Here is a 22685-nt window from a genome sequence, read left to right on the forward strand (position 1 = left end):
GTTGTTTTTGCAGACAGTAAGTTGGCTATGTCGAGGTAGAAATGATAGATGGTGGCAATACTCCTTAAATGATATCCATGTTAGGTTAAATGTATGCATATAAAAACACATCATACTTTTATTTCTGTTATCAGGATGACTAGCAACTGTTTTGTTCCCACAAGGAGTGAGAAAGAAGGGTGACTCTGTGGTAGACACTTTTGTTGGCTACTATGTAATGCAGACACAGTTTTTGTTTTGTTTTTTTTTACATAGCACATTCCAGGGAAGAAAATAAAGTGTACATAGCAGCCGCATGAACTCAATCCCATCAGCTCTTATAAATGTAAAACATATTAATATTGAAAACAAGCCAAGAAAACTAAAAGGTAAGACATCCTAGAATAAGGCCCTGTGGGACTCCAATTTCACAACAATAAACAGACTCACAAAACACTGCTAACATGTTAGTAAAATGAGTGAAATATAATTAAAGAGAAACTTTACAGAATAACACTGATTATTTTTTTTATAGCCTACAGGGTAAATTATCCTCACACATAGTCCCCAAACAGTCATCCAAAATTCCTTGCTCTATAGAGCAGGCTTTGATGAGAAAATGAAAGAGCAGCAAAACCTCAGTAACCTTGTCAGCATTTCAAACCAATACAACTCTGTCTGTAAATCTGAACACTTTCATGCCAATTTTCCCAAAAATTTAATCTTGGCAGGATGCGAAAGCTTCTGATACAGATCACCAGCCACTAAAATCCTCCGCTGAAATCCATACCAGTGAAATTTTGTTGGTGGGATAGAAGCTTTGGTGCCACCAGTATGAAATAATTTAAGAAACTCCTAATATTAAAAATGATAAGCATAAAGGTTTGAGAACTGATGCCAACGAATCATATGAATCAGTATGTTAGATGTTTGAGTCATAAAACCCTCAGTGGCCAACAAAGGAAACTCTACCAAAAGCAGTTTATCCAGCAGATAAGGGATCTAATCCTCAGATCAGCCTATAGAAGAGAGAAATGTAGATACAGCTGCAAACAGCAATTTCAAATTTAAACCACTCCTGGTATTCACATCCAAGTAGATGAAAAAAAGAACTCATTGAATTACAAACACTTCTATTAAACACGACACAGATGATCTGTAACTCATGAGTACTCCCAGCATTGAATGGATCTAGTGTTTCCACTGGATTAGTCATGAATACAACTGCAATTTATTAGACGTTTGGTTTTCATTGCCAGTCAGTTTTGATGAAACTGGTAGGCATATTCAAAATAGGATTGCTCTAAAATGAACAGATTTCATAACAAACAATTAAATGCCAATATCTGCTAATACTAAATTTAATGTATTAATTTTATTTTTTAGTTTTAAACCAGCTTTGAAGGTGTTGAACTGGACTGCGTCATATTGAGTTGTTTTGTAATATATTGTGCCTCCCTCATGCTGCTGCTATGGGCAACCATGCTGAGAGCAAAGCGGCGCAGCAACACGAATCCTGCCAGTGCAAACCCCAGCTCCAGCAGACCAAACAGCCCCTACTCCTTGCCAGGTCAGATAACAGTTTAAGACCTGGCTCTGTGGCTGGCCAACAGGTTGCTTTGAAACCTTGCGCTGGGAGATGTGCGCTGCCCGAATTCAAGCCACTACAGCCGCTGACCCAAAGTCAGTCTCCCAAGATGTTGCCTGCTCTCCTTTGGGGTTGCTAATGGTAGGTTACTAATTATTTTCTTATTTTGGTCTGACAAACAGAGGGGAAGCAGGGCAAAAAGGAGATGTGCGAATGCACAGTGTGTAATTCTAGAATAAAATAAGATTAAATGAATCAATATTGGAAACGCTGGGTTACTGTATGAAGCATGTACATATACCCGTGGTCGTGGTGGGAGGGTCTTGGGACAACCGCTGCCGAAAGAGGGTGTATTTTCAAATTCCGTCCTTTGAGTTCTGCTTACTCCAGCTTTAACTATGACCCAATGAAACACAGGTATATAATACTGTTTCCACATTTGTACCAATGTCATGATTATGAGCTTTGTAAAGGCAAACGTAATGACAGGGCTGCTGTATTGGATTGCATTTAATGGTACGAGGTACCTAATCCATGGCCAGATGAGTATACATATTACTCATAAAAACTGGACTTTAGTGCAGTAAATGTGCTGTCCACTTATAGGTGACCAGCCAAGGTGAGTAAGGAAAAGATATTCTATTAATAACAAACACCTTGGAGTACAATATTTCAACAATAACAGTAGAATAAATGTCACTTCATTTGTTCAGCTCCACACTCTGTATAAATGGACATAACTTTACTCGGATGTTTAGATATTTTTTACTGTCATATGACTCCAATCAAATGCACAAACGTTTTTGATAGTATGTCTAAAAACAAATCAGTGTTTCATATCATATAAAGTGGATTGCTGTAATTTATTTATGTATTTATTTTGATAAACAGAGATGTTATATGTAAAATTTATTGTTTTCACCCAGGATTTTTTCAAAAAATATCCATCCATTGGAATGGACAACAGATACTGTTTAAATGTGAAAAAAACTGTTATATATTCTGACTCATGAAGACAAAGGCTACAGCCCAAAATATAAGAAATGTGTTTAAAAGCATCACTTTACTCACTGATATGAGCTCACGAAAAATGAATGGCTTATGTTTTATGTTGAAAAACCATCTGTCAGGACTACTTACTGTCATTTTAACTACAGTACTAGGGGATTTCTACATTCATTGGAAAGGACAGAAAAAAACACATAATAAGTATACTTATTTTAAAGAATATTTACTAATGATTTATGAGTGCTTTTAGATTAGAAATCCATCATTGCAATATTTTGTGTGTTAGGAACATAATTGGATTCTGAACGGGTTAACACCAGCCTTACACTGACACAGTGGCAATGCCCATGAGCTGTTCCCTTTATGAACACGGTTACTACAGTGACTTTTCATCAGGGATAATAAGGCTCCTATGACAGAATGATGTCACTGAAAGGCAGCGGAGCCTATAGTGTCTCTCAAACGGTTTACTGAACTCCGCTCCCGTTCACTGCGATGCACCCACACTTCTGGCAGACGGCGGTGAAGGCGGAAGGAAATCTGAACCTCTGAGCTGCACGCAACAGTCACACCCCCTTTCTCTGAACACCGCAGACTCCAGCCGACACACACGCATATGCACACACACATTTGACATAAACTGGGCACTACAGTGCAGGCACACAGAAGACAAGGAAGAAATTGTCTTAAACTTTGCATTATTGAACCGCGCTGCCTGGATGTGACGCGACGACACTGAACCACAACGCCGACCGGTGAGTAGTTTATTATTTGCAGTTATTTGGCAAACATTTGGTCAAGAGCAGAAATGAATGTATAGATAATAATGTAGTCAAAATGACAGCAGCATTGAAAACGAGGCGTACAGTCGTTGTACAGCATAAGGATCACTCATGCCAAAAAAAGTCTGTTTGACACATTTGTCGCAAAATCCTGCTTCTAAATGCCATTTCTGGGCACAAATATCGACTGGAAGAGTGTCAACATTTGTTCAGTAAGCTGTTTTACTCTCAGAGGGGGGCACAGTTGTCAAGCTCTCCTGTTAATTGATGTAAAGTTTGCCTGCTTGATAGATTTTTTATTTTCCGTCACACTTAATTGATGCGTCATTGTGCGTTATGATGCACATGACGAAACTCCAAGAGGATGCACTGCCTCTCCCATCCAGGACATGACCCCAACGGCTTTGATATGCTCTCATTGAAGTAAGTGATGTCATCTGAGTGTGTAAAGTGAAAATATCTGTGAAGTAAGGGTGAAATAATTTGCAAGTAGCTCAGCAGTCTTAGTCAACAGTTATATCTTGAACATTAATAGTGATTTTAAAAGTGCAGCTTTGGACCACCAGAGGACTCAAAGGCCAGCTCAGTTGTTTAACTTTACCAGTTGTTTTTAGTGGTTCGCCCCAATGACTGAATGACTGTTGTGATTGCAGGTTTCACCCAGCCGTCCCTCCGCCTACTGTAAACAGCTACAATTTAAACCAAGCCCAACAAGTCATACTGTATATAGCATCGGGAATTGTCTCTTTGACTCAAGATTCCTGTAAATGCTTATCTAAAATTGGTTTTGTGGTCCAACGTGGAACTATTTCTGGCATCCAGTGATGCGAAAAAAAAAGGTTAAAAACATTGTCATGCAATTTCCTGTTGAGCTGCCGGATCCTGGTTGTGGTTGATCAGCTTAAACAAACACTAGCTGCACAAAAGTACACACAGCGAAAAGGTGTGCCCATATTTAGGAATGCTGGCACATACTGAAGTAGCATTACAGGAGTTTTGTCTTCACTTTTGTTTGCCATCGTCTTTGTTGATGATATGCTAACCATCTTAATCAACTTGCTTTGTGTGTGTGGCTTGGAGGTGCTGCCAACACTGACTTTCCTTTAGAAAAGACATGACTGTATTCTGGTTGTACAACATTCCACCCATAAGCACTACCCGTGTCTAAAGCTGGAAAGTTTAAGGGTGCAGGAAGACACAAACAATAACGATACACATTTTGGACATATACCACTTTATGTCATCATCGACTGTCGCTGCTCCCAGCTGACTAAAATAGAGTGGACCTTTAGCTGATGAGTTCCCTCTTGTATGCAGCAGAGTTCCACAAACGCGGTGATGACAGACAGCTGAGAAGCATGTCAGTGTGAAGATGCCTCAGTGACACTTCTGTCTGCCATTTTCCAGGCAAATGTGGCCTCATTACACATCATAAAACTCTACAGTTTTATTACCTGTTGACTACTGTTGTTAGAACTTTTCACATAAATTAAAAGGCTGTCTGAGTCACTGTCTTCGTTTAAGTCTCTCCCACAAACATTCTTCTATCAAAAAGCATAATCTGGTTTTATCTGAGCTGCCTTTTCACTTTCTTATTTTCATTTTAATTCTCAACTGTTGTCTTGATTTTAGTTTTGGCATTCTTGTATTCTATTTATCAACATTTTATTTATTACAATAATAAAACACAATAATTCATTTTTTTAATATAATATTAATAAACAATATTGCAAATACAAATTAAAACTTTGGTAGCCCACTAGAACGGAAATTAAGTATTTCTTCAGCTCAGCAGAAACATTTTGCTGCAATAAAAATGACTGAAATGATAAACTTCATATTTAAAACTTTGAATATTGACATATTTTTTTCTGTGGGGACATACCTTACAGTTTGAAAAAAACTCATAAATCGCAATATATGTTATCGCAATACTTAGCATATCGCAAAATGTTAAAAATCGCAATACACTGTAATAATATTCAGGGTTGAAAATTAGCACCAGCAAATGCTGCTGAAATATGAAAGAGGTTGCTAAATTTGCTTTACTCACCAGCCACAAAAACAATGGTAATATATTGAGAGGCACAGTGGCGGGTGGACAAAAAAATAATTTCCAACCCTGAATATTGTATTTTGACTTAAGAATCGTAGTGATATTGTGTCGTGGGGCCTTTGTTGATTCACACTCCTAAGAAACATGGCAGTGCAATATAGTGGACTCTGTGGACAAGGACCCGCTCCCTATGTAGATATAAAGATATCACTCTAAGGTAACAAAACCATGACAATCCTTATTTCCAGCTGATTATACTTTAAATAAAACACGCAGATTATATTTCATTTCTGACATATATGCCCCACAATCCTATACACTGGACCTTCACAATGATTAAACCCAGCACAAATCCCTCTATGGGCCTGCTTGGGATAATGTGATACTGAACTATCTTACTCATCAGAAAGTTATCTGCAACTGGGATCATGTTATCATGAAACTTGTGTCCAATGCCAGGCTAAATGTTGTTCTCATCTGTCACTGTAGGCGATTAGCAAAGAATAATGTTGCAGGAAACCTGTGCATGAGGTCATCTATTTGTCTCTCAAGCAGTTACAGTGGCTCCCCGAAGACAAACAAAAGTCAGCTAATACTCATTCAAACATAACTGAATGAATACGCCTCTCAGAAGTTTTCTTCTTTTTTTTTCATTTAATAACAAAGGAGGAAGCTGAGAGGTTTATCTTGTGTTGGGCACCTCTGCCAGTGGCTTTGCTATCTTTTAACTGCCTCAGCATGTGAAGTGTCTTGAGGGAACACTATGATCGACTGCAGCATTTCAATAACCAAAGATTGTGCCAATGACAGTTGCTGTGGCTTTTCTGAAATAGCGAACAGGGTGTCTCGGGGGCACATATAGATAGCAAATGTGATTCCAGCTGCCCCTATGGCATTCAAGTCTTAATGATAGGGCCGTTGATTGAGTGGAGTGTTTCACCTCATACGCTTTGAGCTATGTATCGTGTTGCTGGACCATTGTTGATCAGAGCTACTTTTGCCGTTACATGAAATAAACAGCTGATGAGGATTACACAGCTGTCGCTCCCTACCAAGGGGGGGTACTTAATCATGTGCGTGTGTGTGCAAGTTCTTGAACTTCTTTCCATGTGAGGACCATTGTCAGTTTCATTCTGTTTTAGTATTTAAAACGTATCTTTTCAGCACAGCAACCTGCTTTTCTGGTTCCACATCTTGTTCCTTTAAATAATGTGTGGTTCCTGGTTAAATAATGTGACTATAATGTGAGACTGTCCATTAACAAACAAATCAAAGAATTTCAAGATGACTTTTTTTGTGAGCGAGGTTTTTCTGTGGTTGATTTTATGATGATTCCATTCATCTCAAAATCTTACACCTGCTGATACAATCATTAGATAATCAATAACAAGGAGACACAGTGATAAAACTCTAACAAGACTGGAGTTCAACTTTAAACCAAGAAAGATGTTTTTTTTATTTATTTTAGTGCTGCCAGTTGTGACTGCATTATCAAGTGCCGGATTTGAAACAAGTTGACAGGTGTAATAGTATTAATAGTCATTTCAGTGGTTAAAAAGCACATGCATGAGATTGGCTGTTTGGAAGTGGTAAGTTCAGAGTTAGGATGTGGTAATAAGGTGAGAAACCATATCTCAAAGACTGTCATGTCCTTGGTAAATTACCTTCCTCCACACAAAGGTGACAGAGCAGACATTAGAGCAGTGGTTCTTTAAATGTGTGTGTGTGTGTCTGTGTGTGTGTGTGTGTGTGTGTCTGTGTGTGTGTGCGTGTGTGTGTGTGTGTGTGGGGGAAGATATGGTGTGAATCAAAGTTGAATGAATATGATTTATGTATGAAAAATACACAACCAAGAGTTTGCTGATGCTATCATGCTTTATCCCATCAAAATCAGCATGGATCCTTTTGATAGTTGCTTCCTCAATTATTGTTAATGATTGATACAAAAAACTGTGGGGTGGGTGAACATGTACTATCTGGGCATGACAGAAAAGGTTTGAGGAATCGTTGCAAGTCCTCACAAGTATGGTAAGACGTGTGTGTGTGTGTGTGTGTGTGTGTCAGTAACTGTGTTTGTCTGTGCAAATCTAGTAGTGAGTGATTAAAGACTGAGCTTAGGCCAGCCTTTTAGAGAAGCTGAAATCTCAGTGATTAGGCTGCCGACTACACAGTGTGGAGCCGGACAGCTGCAGCTGGTTATCAATTGAACGTTCAGAGAATAGCTATCAAAACAGATCCCACTGTTCAATTTAACCAGCCAGGTTTTGTAGTCAAAACAAAAGGCAAAGACAGCGCTTTGTGGGCACTTTCCTACGTGGTTACTGTACATACAGTCCTCTAATGTAATACTACTTTGACTAGGGAACCTTAACTTTGTATAGCTGCTTTGTACACAGTTTCTGCTGAAACTCTGAGGTTTTAAGGATACTATTTTCAGCCATTTAAAGATATGTAAAACAGATTTATTGGTTTTAATCATGTCATTACAGCTTTTACAACAAATGTAGAAAATCCATTACAATTAAAGTTTTCCACCTTCAGGGCCAACATCCTGGAGCAAAATTAAGACATTTGTTGGAATTTATTTAAGTTACTGTTTAGCTGTGCTGGAAAGAGGCACATGCCATTCTTGAAATGTGCAGAGTAAGCTAAATTGACAGTCTGTTGAGGCTGGACCTTCAGGAAATTATTCCCTCAAAGCCAAAACCAACAAGCTGCCAGGAGTGAGGAGAGTGGGAAGTTCATGGAGCATGAGGAGGAGGGAGGCGGTGGGAAGATGGATCCATTTCAAACCAATCCAAAATAGTAGCTAGGATGCACACTGGGACCACCATGTGATAGCGTGCACTGGTTTTTAAATCCCTCTCATGTGTAGTCGGCAATTTCCTCCTTGCAAAGTCTCTGAAGATGACTCTCATAATGAAAGATCAATTATTTGATCCCTGGCATTTACTGTGCTCTGAGGATCATATGTCATAGATAATGCCTCGTGGACTTTGGAGAGAACTAGATGCTCCTACTACACAGAGGAGTCAAGAAGAAACTATGAAGTGAAAAGGATACTGATATCTGAGTTGACTGAGCATTCAGTCCAAAGTGAGCATCTTTCTGGTGACAGATCGTTAACCACATGCAAATGTGACATGGTGAAGTAACTACAGAGGAAATGTACTATTTTCCTTACCTTAAGCATTGAACTTTGGAATAGTCAGTTGTTAGTTTAACAGTATTTCATAAATGTCAAGGCATATTAAAACAAAAAACAAAGAAAAGATAAGGCCAGTCTCATGTTTTCTGTAAAGACTAAATTTGTGATGTGTCAATACACTTAGCAGCATTTGCTGAGCAGAGGGCCGTTCTATCCGAGAAGCATGATGTGGTCCTTCATTGCTTCTTCAAAATGATCAGCTCAGTCATTTGTGCATACAACATTCTGTAATCTTAACATCATTGGTGGAGTGCTCAGATTTTAGCAGAAACATATTCTATGAGTCAAACTGGACACCTCTGTGCTTCTATTTAGGCTATTATTTTGAGTGTGTGACTGCGCTTCCACTGAGAAGTATGGCAAAATGCAGTGCAGTAGGAGCACTCCCATGGTGCACTTATAACAGTCAAAAGTAAACTTAATAGACTTCTCATCCAGTGGGTGTTTATGAATGTTACATTGATGTTTCCGCCATTGTTGTTTTTTTAGATATTATATTTGTGGAGAGATGCCTGACATGCTGCAAATATTTGAAAGCATGTTGATCATACAAAAAAGAAATACAGAAGACACCAAGTGAGCAAATAGATCAAGCATATATTTTGGACAGTGACAATTATTCATCAAAGTGAGCGATAATGCTTGTCCCGGTTGAAATTCCCCAAGCAGAGGAAGAAAAGCGACTGTCATTTCAAAGCTGTGTGTTTGATTTGTGGAAACATTTATGGAAACATTTTACCACACTATGCAAGTAAGTGCACAGCATAGGCACACAGTGTACTTCATGTAAGTGTATAAATGAGGGTATCTGACTTGAGACACAGCAATAGTGTATACTTAAGATAGTATGTTGACGGGGGTGAGGCTTGGAGAAGACTTGCTGGCTTTCCCTTTTTCACCTTTTTTTGAAAACTGTCTTTTCTTCTGAAGCAGTGACAAGAGAACAAATATTTTTGCAACCAGTTTTTATTGATTCTAGGCAATATACTGTATTTCTACTGATGATATATCTCACTGATAAGCATATCCTGTATTTGTATTTCATAGTGGGCTCACCAGTCAGATGACTGACGTAAGACTGCCCTCTATGCAAATGATCAGTGACTAAATAAAACTGGTTCTGTTTGGTTGCCCTACTCTATTGCCTTCTTCCTTTTTCACAGCTGTTCTGTTTCTTCAGTCAGCTTTTGTGTTAAGGCTTCTTTTGAAGTGACTCTCGCATGACGCATCTCTGTTGGATATTGTATTTCATGGATTTTTGACTCTAGACTTTCTTAAACTGTATTTTTATTCAGTAATTGTTCATTCTATTGTTCACCGATATGATTAATATCCATTCTATGCATCCAGTGTCTTGAAAAGGTGGTTGAATAACTAATTATTTTTTTAATGTGTATTGTTTGCTGTATTAGCTTTCCAAAATCCTAAGCTGGCTGCATGACACTTTTTTTTTGACAGTTTGAGGTGGGCTGGCTGCAGTGATGTCCAGATCCACAAAATCAGCTTCAAGGTCTCGGAGCCGCTCAAGGTCTCGGTCAAGATCCCGCTCAACATCTCGCTCCAGAAGTCGCTCCAGATCTCGGTCAAGGAAGCGTCACTACCGGTAGAGTTCTACTTTATAAATAATCCTACTTTCTAAACAATCTATTGGCTGTATTATGTCACTGTGGTCTACAGATCAATTGCATTTTGCTAGATTGTTGAAGATGTCTACATGTGTTGCCAGGCCAGACTTATCGAAACAAGATTTAATAGCTGATTACTGAAGGTATTACACAATAGATATAAATGAAGAATGTCTAAGTTGCTTTAACCCTGTATGAAAGACTGTGACCCAAGAGAAGTGGTTGTCATGATGAAGGGAAAACAAGCAGCAGGTGCAGCAGGCAAAGTGCTGTCTCGATTTACACATCAGCATTGATCATCCTCTGATCAATGCTGATGCTAATCTCCTTTTCCACTCAAACGCTATTTAGTAACTCTTTTCTTAAAGGGATACTCATACAATGTGCCAAGATTTGATGTATAGAAAATATATATTCAAGTAGTTGTGACAGTGGGAATGTCAGGAAGTAGCTCTGTGTTCTGTTATAATAAGCATTTTAGCTACATATTTGTTGATTTTCATCAGAAAGACCTTGTCTTGTCTTGGACTTTATGACTTTGGTTCTCATGAATGCACAAAGCTGGTGCAGTATTAATGGATTTGGGTCAGACTCAAGCTCTGGAGACAGCTTGTGTATCAAGAGGAAATTGTTGTTTGAGAAAGGGCTCAGCTGCCGGTTTGTGAATTTACTTAAGTTAGGGTCAATGTTATTGCAGTTTGCTTTACGTACAAAAATTTCCATGTTAGTCCACCTCAGCAGTATATGAAAATATTTTATCAAGCGTTCAATATAGACAGCAGCGAGTTTTGCTGGTTGATTTGCTTACATTAAAAAATGGCCTGGTTGTGGGGTTATCTGCTGGCTATGATGTGAAGAAAAAGCAAGGCGTCACTCCAATGCCTTTGCTGTTTCTGGCAGGACGACTGTGGCATGGCAATAAAAATGGCAGGGCGGCTCATTTCCTGGCAGTGTTGCAGCACGAATTAAAATTGGCATAAAAAAGGGACGTGGAAGGAATCTAATGGTGTGCTCTTTCTGAGTCCACCTTGCAATAAGTGCAAATAAGCTTGTGGTCACACTAGAACGATGCACGCCTGAATGCACACATTTGCATATGTTGTTAATAAACTCAGATTCAAATAAAAACACTCAAAAAAGCAACAGACTGTATTTTCCTATATCAAGACAGATTCAACATGTTGACAAGTCTGATGACTAAGAATGGACAAACTGCTCCATCTTGGAGCTTTTTTCTTCACCTTAGTGGTTAAATGGACATATAGACTATGTCACAGCAAAAACACTCACTCTGGACTTTCCTCAGTGACTCATTGCATTTTTAATAAGAGAAATGATTGTGTATCTTGCTGAAATATTTCGTTAAGACCAGATTGAGTGATATCGGCAGTATTTTCTCAAAACAGTCAGAAAAAGTATCAAAAAGTATCAAAGTATCTTAACTGGTTAAACAGCCAGAGTAGCTGGCAAACATAGAGTCAAAGGATTGAAGTAGAAGTTTTTTTTCCCTCATAATGATCCATGTGACTCCCTGCTCCACCAGAGTTGGCCAGAGGAGATGTAGTATCTGTAGCTCGCGCTGTGAGTGTGCAGTGCTGCTCAGTGCGCTGCTTTCTTTTCCCACTCTGTATTCCAATGCAAAAACACACTAGGTGAGTCTTGAGCTTTTTCAGCCTTTCTATATGGCTTTAGCATGTCATTGCATGTAGTGTGGAACTGCTTTGCTCTGTCAATTAAGATCATTGTTCTGCAATGTATTGTAGGTTTCTATTTGAGGGATATACTTCCATATTTCATTGTGTCTTTATATAATAAGATTTTAACAGGAAAACCGGCGGAGCAGCTACTTTTTAATTACAGGCAGTTTTAGTAAAGCTGCTGTTGAGAAAATAGTAACAGAACATTACAGACACAATGTAGAACTGTGTGATGTCTGACAGTCGATTTGCTACATTCAGAAAGTTGTCCATGGAAACTTGTGGATGTTGTGTTGACATGTGGTCAGGATTAAAAGGAGCATGTTGGGCTGATTAGAACAGTGTTCTGAAGAAGAGAACATATTGTGTCGTGGTTATGATCTTAGGACTGTGTTAAGTTTGAGATGACGATGCAGGGCTTTTTATGAGAAGTGCAGCAGAGCCCCCATGTGGCTTTGTTCAACCCTGCAGCCTGGCCCAACAGTATCTCACTGTGGGAATCTCCTTTTCTCAAAGCAGTGCTCCTCGTGTGGCCTCTTTTACACTTACATATGTTTTGCCAATTCCAAATGATTTATTGATACCGGATGCAACCGCACGTCTTTATATATCATGTGGTGTATGGATGTGTGTATTTTCCATATGTTAGGCCTGACTTGGAGTCTGTTAAAGAAAACTAAACAGACTGATTTAGGTGGCATTCTGAGACGTATTTTGTTTGTCAGCTTACATTTTGCTTTGAGAGATCCTGTTTCCTGAGAAACTGTTTGTGTTCATGTAGTGCTGGTATCATGATTCGCTATTAAGACATAGTAACCTTTAGTAAACTACAGCATTCTTTATCCTTTATTCCAATAGGAGCCAACATCAAAAACATTTTGAATACTGACCAGGTTTTACTACATTTGTGTAATTTCGATGGGCCATGATCTCATGTGTGTCTATTCGTCCATAAAATGTTACATTTTGAGAGACTGCATCAGAGAAATGTTAAGTGTGAAGTGCAGAGGCTGTGATTTACAGTTTTAGGTAGCTCAGAAACCACTCAAAACTACATTTCTGTAATGTATATCAATGATTTGTTTGGAAATGAGGCAAAGTGCTTTTTTCCCACTTATTTTCATTAACAGCTCTAGGTCTCGGTCATGGTCACGATCTCGTTCTCCACCTCATAACCGGGAGAAGAAATATCCAAGAGGATACCAGCAGAACAACCGTGAGTTCCGGGGCTACCACCGTGGCTTCCGGAGGCCGTACAACTTCAGGGGCCGTGGGCGGGGCTACTTCCCACGTGGACGCTTCCAGCGTGGTGGTGGAGGTGGTGGTGGGGGAGGTGGCTATAACAATAACAACAACTTTCGCCCCAACTGGAAGAATTACAAGCAGTACCCTCAGAAACAGCAACAACAGCGGCAAAACCATTCACGAGGACGCTCTCACAACCTCCAGCAACGCTCAGGAAGCCCCCCTTGTGGTAACTCTCACCGCTCTGACCGATCTTCCTCGCCATTATCCAGACAATCGCAGCATTCTTCCTCTTCTTCACACTCTTCCTCTCCCAAATGCACACCAGCCTTGTTGCTGACTAATCAAAACTCCAAAGATGTAAAAGAGGACCTCTTGGCCTCCAAGGAGGTCCAAAAGGGTGGAGGAGGAGGAGATGAAGAGGCAGTGGAGCTTGTCGGTGAGTTGGCAGGAGAAACCAAAGAAGCCACAGGCAGTGGGAAAACTGAGGGGACCTGGCAGGGCCTGACAGACTGCAGCAGCAGTCCAAAGAGAGCGAGTCCTCTGGCAAGCTCTGCTGTTACTGTTGGTCAGAGCAGCCAAACTAATAACAAGTCTAGTCCCTCCCCTAAAATCACAAATGACAACAGCAATAGTGCCCCCTCATGGAAGACGGTGTGTAGTTCAACGATGACAAAAAAGCCCTCACATGAAGGACTAAATCCAATGCTTTCCAGCTTTGACTTCTTCTCCAGTGAGGAATACCTGGATGGAGATAAAACAGCAATCTCCATTGCCTTCAGACAGTAAGACTGATTTTATTCTTCTTTGGAAGCTATAACAGATAAAATGTTAGAAATTATTGCTTGAATGTAATTGTATCCTAGAATCCTCTTGGCTTTGCCATCTATGGGTAGTTAAGTGTGGTTGCCATAACAAACTAAAATAATATTATTTAGGGGAATTCGAAATATTTGCCTTGACAACATATGACATCTGTCATATGTTGTCAGCTTATCAGTTGGCTTCATTTTTGCAGTTGTCTCAAAAGTCGCATGCCCAGTTAGATGTGGCTCTTTATCTCTTTGTCATTGTTTAGGTTTTTGGAGGAGCAGCAAAATAAAAAAGCTAAAGCTTTTGAAAATGGCAGAAGCACAGAAGCAAATGATGTGGATATGGAACAAGGGAAAGTGAATGGCAAACCAACCACGAATTTCTCTGACTCTGTGTCAAGAAAGCACAAAGAGGACATTGATGGTGAGGTGTCCCTGAGCAGCTTTTTGAAAGCTTCTCCTTTTCTGTCTGCTGACGGGGAGGAAGAGGAGGAGATGATTACCAAGCCTCATTCAAAATCACTTCACAAAGACTGGCACAATGGGGACGAGTCCTCTAAGTCAAAGATCAGGGTCACCCAGTCAGCCCGGGGATTGTTTGATGAATGCTTTAGCAAATGGCAGAATGTGGCCTATTCACAGGTAGCTGACAGTGACCTTGACACCATGACAGAGGACATGCATCTTAGTCGAAAGCAGGATAAAGCAGCGGCCATGGTTGCTGCCTTTGCCAAGAGTGAGTCAGCAGGAAAACTTGAGGAACTGTCCCCAAACATGAGTGGCAAAGCCAGGAAGATGGCAAAATCTCCTTCCACCGCATCTCCTACACTGCCACCAAGGAGGAATTCTGACAGAGAGCTCAGGGGAGAGGACTCGCCTTTCATGTCCTCAAGAAAACAAGAAACAAAATTAAATGTCAGAATGGATTTTCTTGGAGATAGCCTGATCAGGTGAGCATCATAAAATGATTTCTGGTCGCAAACTGGGTCTCTCCTCAGTGAGCAAGTAGTCGTACCTGTACATCCAGCTGGAGACTTTGCAATAATAAATAATAGTATGCCGATATATACTGATTTACTAAGAAAATGATTTGCAAAAGTTTCCTTGTTTAAATGTTGTTTTGTGCAATTTGGAGTATGATTTGTGTTTTTAGTCTTTTTTTATACAATAAAACAAGACTAATTTTTTTCCTTTTTTTTTGGGTCATTTTCAGCTCTGATATTTTAGCTGAGGAGCGACAGTTGTCTCAGGATCTTGTTCAGGCCTCAAAAAAGGATCAGGAGTTTCGCTCTATCTTTCAGCATGTTAAGGCTGCACAGTTACAGAGGAGTCCCTCTGAGCTGTTTGCTCAACACATTGTCACCATCGTTCACCACATTAAAGGTGAGTCTTCACATTATTAACAGCAAAGAGTGAAATAATTTAATAATAGCTTGTGACTGTGACATGACTATTTTGACGTGCGAAATTCAGATGGAGGGCAGGAAATGATAAATTCATACACTGCATAAATTTGAAATAGAGGAATTTGACTACATAAAAGGGATGGATGAACCTGCAGGCAGCAGGTATCATTGCGAAATTGAAATGACTCTTGAATATGATACAAAATGAATAAAAGTGACTTTTCCAACAACTGATTTGCCTGGTGTGGTCATGATCACCTTTACAAAGTACCTCATCCAACAGTAATTCTAAAGGCACTAATGTTACTCAGCGTGCCAATGAAAGTGTACAAGAGCCTAGTGGACTATTACTCTTTTGTGTGACGGCTGAAATGACTACCTTCCTGTTTTTGACCGGGTGAGTAAATGTACTTGAGAATAAGTCTTTTTTATATTTAAAATCTGGACATGGATGCACCACTGTCAGGCTGACGTTACCAACTAATGTAATAATCAGGTCAACCGTTTTCAGAGGTATGATGAAACACAATTAAAAATCTGTATTGTGGCTAAAAACACAGAGAAGCTATCACAGCACACTGTAATTTCATCAAACTCAAGGCATCTTTAAAATTAACATTAGTCGACTTCACTAACCCAGACTGAAGATGGAGGTTTTAGATCCACATCTACTGCTGTTTCTCAGTTGTTGTTTTTTTAAATTTCGTTTTTACTTCTCCATTTTAAGTCCCACTATTCTTGGGACTGAAAGTGTCCCTTGTTTTTCCAAGTTTGGTTGATTCAGACTACTATAAACAGCCCAAATTAAAGGCACTTGTGCCGTATTGGTTGGCTTTGCCTACAGTTGCCTGCCCTCCGTCTGGACAGAGCACTGATGTATGATATATGCAAAGAAGTCATAGTTTTGTTTATTTGTTTTCAATCACACTACATGTTACATCGGCCAGTAAACATAGTCATCACTAAGTTTTATAAATCAGTGACATGCAACTCTATCGCAATTGTAGTTTCTCTGCAAACGCAGCATTATATTTTTAAGTGGACTGTAAAACAAGGCCTTCAAGCAATAATGTTTTACTTACTGTATAAAAATATAGGAGTATGGCACATGGGAATATTAATTTCAATGCACCATCAGAGTTGACAAAAAAAAAGACACCACAAACCCTAACAACCTGAACAGATGTTTTTCCTGTCTCCCTGCACAGCTCAGCACTTTCCATCCTGTGGAATGACTCTAAACGAGCGATTCACCATGTACCAAAGATGCGCTGCAGAGAAGGAAATGATGAAGCCAAGAAAAAGCCCAGAGATACACAGGTAGAGTCGCCTATTGAGTGACCCTCTCACCTTCAGTGTGCTGTGGCTTCACCTCCTCTTTTAACAGCTTTCAGGTATTTTTCTCCCCTTTCCTACCTGAAAATCAACAGACTATCTTGGCTTATTTGTTCTCGTGCTCGGTGGAGGTCAGTTTTATTTTCCCACCAATTTTTCTTTTCTTTTTGTCTGTTTTGTGTCGTCCCTGCAGTTCAATGTAGCTTGCAGTTTTTTTTTTCCGATGTGGCACCTGCAGAATGGTTGTTCCTGTACTCTGTTCATTTCATCATCCTGTTTTAACTGTGCTTCTTTCTCACAGGCGAATTGATGTTTCACCAAGAGCTTTTAAGAAACACTCTCAACTTTTTGAGGCGATGAAAAGCTCAGAGGATGGCACTTACAAGGTGACTGAACATTTTGCAGTATGAAGTATGTTGGAAAAACAAACAACAGCAGACGAGTGAGCAAGCCAGATGCCTTTAGACTGCACTCTCTGGTAGCCCGTGGCTTTCCATGAAGGGAGATGCACAGTCTAAGAAATGCAAATGCAAAATAAGGCACTTTGACTTTGTTGTTTGTTATATATCGCCTCCATACATGGTGAATTGCTTAGACTCTGGGCATAAGCCTCACCAAGGCTAATGAATCATATAACTCAGAAATGGAAGCCACTGTGCCAAAGCTGTTCAAGGGACTCTAAGCAAATGTCTTCGTAAGTATTCTTTAAGAAATAAGGAACGAGAATAAACAACAGCAAGCACTTTATGCATCTGTGCTTATATAAATGCTTGACTTTCTGAGTAAAACCTCACAACAGTTCACTGATGCGCATGGACACATATGGTCAAGACTTTATAAAAATGAGGCGCAAATACTACCACAATACATTAAACTGCGAAAACCTAAATTAGCATGAACAATCCTATCTTCTTTTTCTTCACCATTATTAAAGAACCATACTAGTCGTTTTGCCAGTTCCTCAACAACTACAAAGTATGAATACATTATCAGGTACCAGAAACTATTTCCCAAAGCATACCCTAAAGTTTTTAGACAACATGATAATCAACTTACAGTGACTTGAATCTTGTTTGAAATAGGAAATACATCACTGTGCACTAACAGGGATGTTGCGAAAACACTTTAAAAACCTAAATGGACCTGATAAAAACGTCTCTTTGGCTCTTTTATTCAAAATGTCATGGAAGTCATGTGACATACGGTATGTCGCCAAGCAAGTGTGATGCTTAATACACTGGTGCTGTTCTTTGTAGACTTTCCCACACTGGTAAAAAGGTTTTCAACAGGCAGCCCTCTGATGACTGAAAATGCAGTAACACAAAATACAGCTGACTAAATATTGACGGTGATGGATTGCCTATCTGAAACATATTTTGAAGTCTTGTCAAGTTGATTTTCTTACCAAGATAGCTGCTTTGAAGTATTCTACAAACATATGCTTTGGAGAATGGTTCAGACTTAAAGGTAATCTTGAAACATGCAAAACTACTGGTTTGGCCCTTTAAGTGCACTGGAAAATTCACTCCAGAATGGCTTGGTTTTATTCACGCCAGCTGGCTGTTACTCGGGTTTCCCCCCTTTACCCATGGACCGCGCTGTTTAGTTTAAAAACCAGCTTGGCTGAGAGCAGACTGATAGCATCTACATGCTAATCCAAAGTCTGTCCACGACGTTGTGTTCTTTTTCTGATTTGCTCAGGATGGCGGAGAAAAAATGAAGGGTGACCCAATGGACCTTCGTTTGGATATTGAGCGCCGTAAAAAATATTCCACCCATGACAGAGATTATGCCCAGGATCAGGGGAGAGATATGGGAGACTCCCCAGATTCTAATAGGGAGAGAACTGAGGAAAAGTTCACCAAATGCCGTGAGAAATCAAAGTATGTGCAACTGCACTGTACTTGCTTCAAAATGTCTTCAAATATGCTTAATACTGTTGTTCACCCTGTACCATTAAGAGTTCACCACGAAGGATTCTCTTCGTCCTGTTTTTCCTTTTAGGAAAAATAGGAGGAAGCGCTCTCGCTCAAGTTCGTCCTCGTCTTCCTCATCCTCTAAGTCCCAAAAAGAAGATTTGCCTCATGGCAAGTCTGATTCCAAAGATAAAGGCTTTAACAGGGCCCGACTGGGTCAAAGAGAGTCACCAGGACCAGCTGAAAGAGGAAGACCACGTGGAGGATTTGTAAGTTAATGCATGATGTTGGGTTGACAAAGAGGCATAATTTGACAATAGTTGTGTCAAGGTACACTGTCCGATTGAATTTCAGTTTGCTGTGTATCAATGATTTTGTTACTTTTTAGGGCCCGAACACAGAAGTGCCTTATACTGCGCAGAACCTTTTTTTGTGTCAGAATTGTTATTATGCTACACAATTGCACTTTTGAGGGGTTTAAGATGGCACACTGATCAGAACTGTAGAAATTATCAATGTTCTGCAGTGAGTGGGCTCGCCCCATAGCTAGTGGGCTTCATAGGGCCCTAAAACAGAAATGCACTCTCGCACTGTCCGGCATCCTGCCAGTACTCCCCAACGTGCACATGCTGCAAGGGCCTGTTTGTTGCTGTTTACAGCTTTAAATATTTCCATGTCTGTTTGTCCAATTACAGCAAGTCCGAATTCGTGGAAGGGGCTGGAACAGAGGCAATTATCAGGGAAACTGTTCACAAAGTAACAACATGGCAAACATGGCAGTACATCCAAAAAATGAAGACTGGGACCCAGAGTACACTCCCAAAAGCAGAAAATACTACTTGGTAGGGAAGATGTTTTTCCAATTCATGTCTTCATTCACCATTTGATTAACCACATGGTGCCATTTAGTCTACTGTACCCTATGTATGTACTTTTACAACTGTGTCTTTACATACTTCCATTCTTTTTCTTTCAGCATGATGACAGAGAACGGGAAGCAGAGCACAAATGGGTGGAAAACCGAGGACGAGGACGGGGAAGCTTCTCACGTGGAAGAGCGAGATTCATGATCCGCAAAGCCACTGGGGGCCCCAACACCAATAGCCCCAAATGGGCCCATGACAAGTTCCAGATCAACGGGGAACAAGGTGACTCCGGGGAAGAGGAGACAGAACAGGACCACAAAGAAGGAGAAATGGACGGGATGAATACTTGAGCAGTGAAGTCGTGAAATCTTAATTTTCTTTTGTGTTGTTAAGGGATTTGACTCAGATCCACCACAGTGGATTCATAAATGCAGATTAAAATGTTTTAAGACTCTTTTATGCTTTAACTTCATCTTAGGATACTCACTTTGACTTGGCACAACAATTTTCCACATTAGGATAAAACTCATAACTAGTGGAAGCACTGTTAAAGGGTGAATTGCTGTTTCTCATAAAAATGTCATACTTTTTTGCTTTATGTGGATAAGGTGAATTTTAACGTACAATATAACGTACAATTACATCATAGATCAAATCAGCTTGTGCCTTATAGTTGTGCAAATGAAGATATATGTTGTCTATAGGTTACAAAATAATCTGGGTGTTTTTTTTGTTGTTTTTTTTCTTCAAAGCAGGTTTGTTTTGAGCTGTTTCTTGCCTGGATTAAAATGACAGCAATAAGTACACTGTAGCTCATGTTGACATAAAAAAAAATCACTGTTTTAGCCATAACAACACTCTAGAAGTGACCCTGATCTGATATGGGACCAAACTGTATGGGGTCACAGGTTATGCTCTTTAGTCTTTAATTATACAGATTCCAACAGATCTGCAATACTAGCTAACGACATAGGTGACTGTTATTTTAAGGATAACTACCTGTACATTTAATATGTTACTCACTAAACATTTTTCTGTCAAACATTTCTATATATTACAGTAGCTCTTTGCTTGGTGTTGGATAGCACTAATCAACATGTAATATTGATAGTGATTATACTTTTTTTCTCCAGAGACATTCATTATAGTTTTTGTACTTGTCTAGGCAGAATTTCGACTTTGTCTGTAAAGGAATTGCTATAGATTTTTGTTGTGTTTTTCATTTGCTGTTTCCAAACTTTTCTCTAGCCAATAATGATTTAATTCATTGTGTAAATTGTGTTCAACTGTGTCAACATTTCGATAAAAGAGGCTCAAACTTAGCAGTTGTTCAGTCTGTTGTTTGTAAGAAACAGAAATACAGGGCAGTCTGTAGAGCAAGGATTAGAGTATATGTAAATCGAGAATAAAAATATTATTTCAGTGATTAGGCTCACATCTGTTCATCTAACTGCCCATAAAATTGCATTTTACAAATTTTGTGCCTTGCTGTGGATCCACTGGTCTTATTTTTACAATGCAGGCCTACATGTTGAGATTCACATGCAGTTGTTTAAAGGTTACCTGCTTGGGAAATATAGCGTTTTTTACATAGGTGTTGTTACTGTTTTTTGTTAGAGACTGTAAATTAATTAAAGAGACACTGATTACTTTAATGGTCGCCTTGATGTTTTCTTTATTGCAATTTCTAGAAAGGCATAAGAACAATTCAAGTTTTTTCTCATGGGAGGCATGAACTTGATGCATTTTAATTTTCTGTTTTCATTTCAGCCTTTCTACACTCATGTCACAGTGAAGGGTACCCTGTCTGCACCCAGGGTCAGGGCTGCGTTGTTTGGCTTTGTACATGCATGAATGCATCACAGCTGCACAGCAACTACTACATGGATAAGCCTTTGATGCCCCTGTCAGTTTCTGCTTCAGACCAAATAATCCATTCACACATTAGTATATGCAGCCCTCAGATCCAGACTGTTTTTTTTGGGCCTGATCAGTATTTCCTCAACCCGCAGGTCTACTCATAAACATATTACAATTAGGTGGATGTACTGTGAATATGATAACAAGAAGAAGTGCTGAATGACAAGTGCAGCCTACTAGAGCCTTTGTCCAGGGTATTCTGCATCATGCACATGGTGCAGCTTCTCTTTTATGCTGCCATAGTTTAGAGCATCTTGGGGTGTGGCGACTCCTCCTGATTTGGTTACCACTCTGTTCAATAGCAGGTCAAGATCACCTGCACTCAGAGCCATGAAAGTCAGTGGAGTCTCCAGGTAGCCCTTCATTAAACAATCACCTGACTGATCATCTCCACCCTGACTTGCAACTTCTGCCCTTCAACATTTCTAGGTGACCCACTTTAAACATAAATGCCTTTTTTAAAAACATTTTGTTACTCTGTCCACCAAGGTTCTAGTAGACAATGAATGCCTTATTCATTTATTTCATCTATACTTATTTAATTAGCATTTGTCCAGTTTGTATGCATTGATATCAGTTTGTATTTGTCTGGCACAGATTGTACTTTTTGTCATGATGAAAACTTTTATGGGACAAAAAAGTCAGTGTCCTATCCTATACAATGTTGAAGACTAGACTAAGAGAGACTTTAACTAACATTCATTGGGAAAGAAGAGGAAGTACTTGAGAAATGACTGTGCCTAGTGACCTAACATATTAACTTTAGCAAAAGGAAGGGAGAAAGCCTGAGTTATGGGGAGATCCGGTATTGTTGTAACACTCTTTGTTCCAGCGCTTGTAACTCACTGATTTTTTGTGTTGGGGCTGTAAGGTTATGACACACAGTACCCTCATTTGTCTACTGCAAATAACAATGTTTCCAACTTCTTAAACTATAACACAGAATTCCAAATAAATGTCAAATACACAGAGTTCCATGGTTACAACCTATCCCACTGCCAGGATGTGTTGTAACAACCACACATTTTAACAATAAGAGACAAATTAAAATTCACACAATTACACGAAAATATACATAAATACATTATATATATACTAATAGCCAATTCCTATTAAGGTCAAACTCTCTAACCTGTACCTGTCAAATGCTCAGCACCTCACATAGAGCACATCCAAACTACAAGTCTGTGCCAGTCAAGGCATCATCTTGCTGCCTTTTTGACTGCTGTGAGTGCCCACACA

At 39.5% G+C, this 22685-nt stretch overlaps 1 protein-coding gene across 3 annotated transcripts; it reads left to right on the forward strand.

Annotated features, from left to right (window-relative positions):
- Nucleotides 1–3142: 3142 nt before the first annotated feature.
- On the forward strand, nt 3143–21178 carry thrap3a (thyroid hormone receptor associated protein 3a). Of its 3 annotated transcripts, none has more exons than XM_042489733.2 (11): nt 3143–3330; nt 10080–10224; nt 13074–13973; nt 14267–14950; nt 15214–15383; nt 16615–16726; nt 17043–17127; nt 18443–18624; nt 18746–18926; nt 19353–19499; nt 19634–21178. In XM_042489733.2, exons 2-11 carry the CDS (start codon nt 10103–10105, stop codon nt 19871–19873), a joined length of 2823 nt encoding a protein of 940 aa, XP_042345667.2. In that variant the 5' UTR covers nt 3143–3330; nt 10080–10102; the 3' UTR covers nt 19874–21178. The 3 variants fall into 3 exon arrangements, with proteins under 3 accessions (XP_042345667.2, XP_042345669.2, XP_042345670.2); XM_042489735.2 differs by lacking the exon at nt 3143–3330 and adding an exon at nt 9767–9983; XM_042489736.2 differs by lacking the exons at nt 3143–3330; nt 10080–10224 and adding an exon at nt 11622–11898.
- Nucleotides 21179–22685: the final 1507 nt, after the last annotated feature.

The sequence above is a fragment of the Plectropomus leopardus genome, chromosome 11, assembly GCF_026936395.1.
Source record: "Plectropomus leopardus strain MGB_pleo_1.0 chromosome 11, ASM2693639v1, whole genome shotgun sequence".
Lineage (NCBI taxonomy): Eukaryota > Metazoa > Chordata > Actinopteri > Perciformes > Serranidae > Plectropomus > Plectropomus leopardus.

What these genes read in the sequence shown, in the direction of transcription:
- thrap3a (XM_042489733.2), top strand. Translation starts at nt 10,103, where the DNA reads ATGTCCAGATCCACAAAATCAGCTTCAAGGTCTCGGAGCCGCTCAAGG. An exon ending in TCAAGGAAGCGTCACTACCG is followed by an intron (nt 10,225 to 13,073) that starts GTAGAGTTCTAC and finishes TTTCATTAACAG; the next exon opens with CTCTAGGTCTCGGTCATGGT. An exon ending in ATCTCCATTGCCTTCAGACA is followed by an intron (nt 13,974 to 14,266) that starts GTAAGACTGATT and finishes GTCATTGTTTAG; the next exon opens with GTTTTTGGAGGAGCAGCAAA.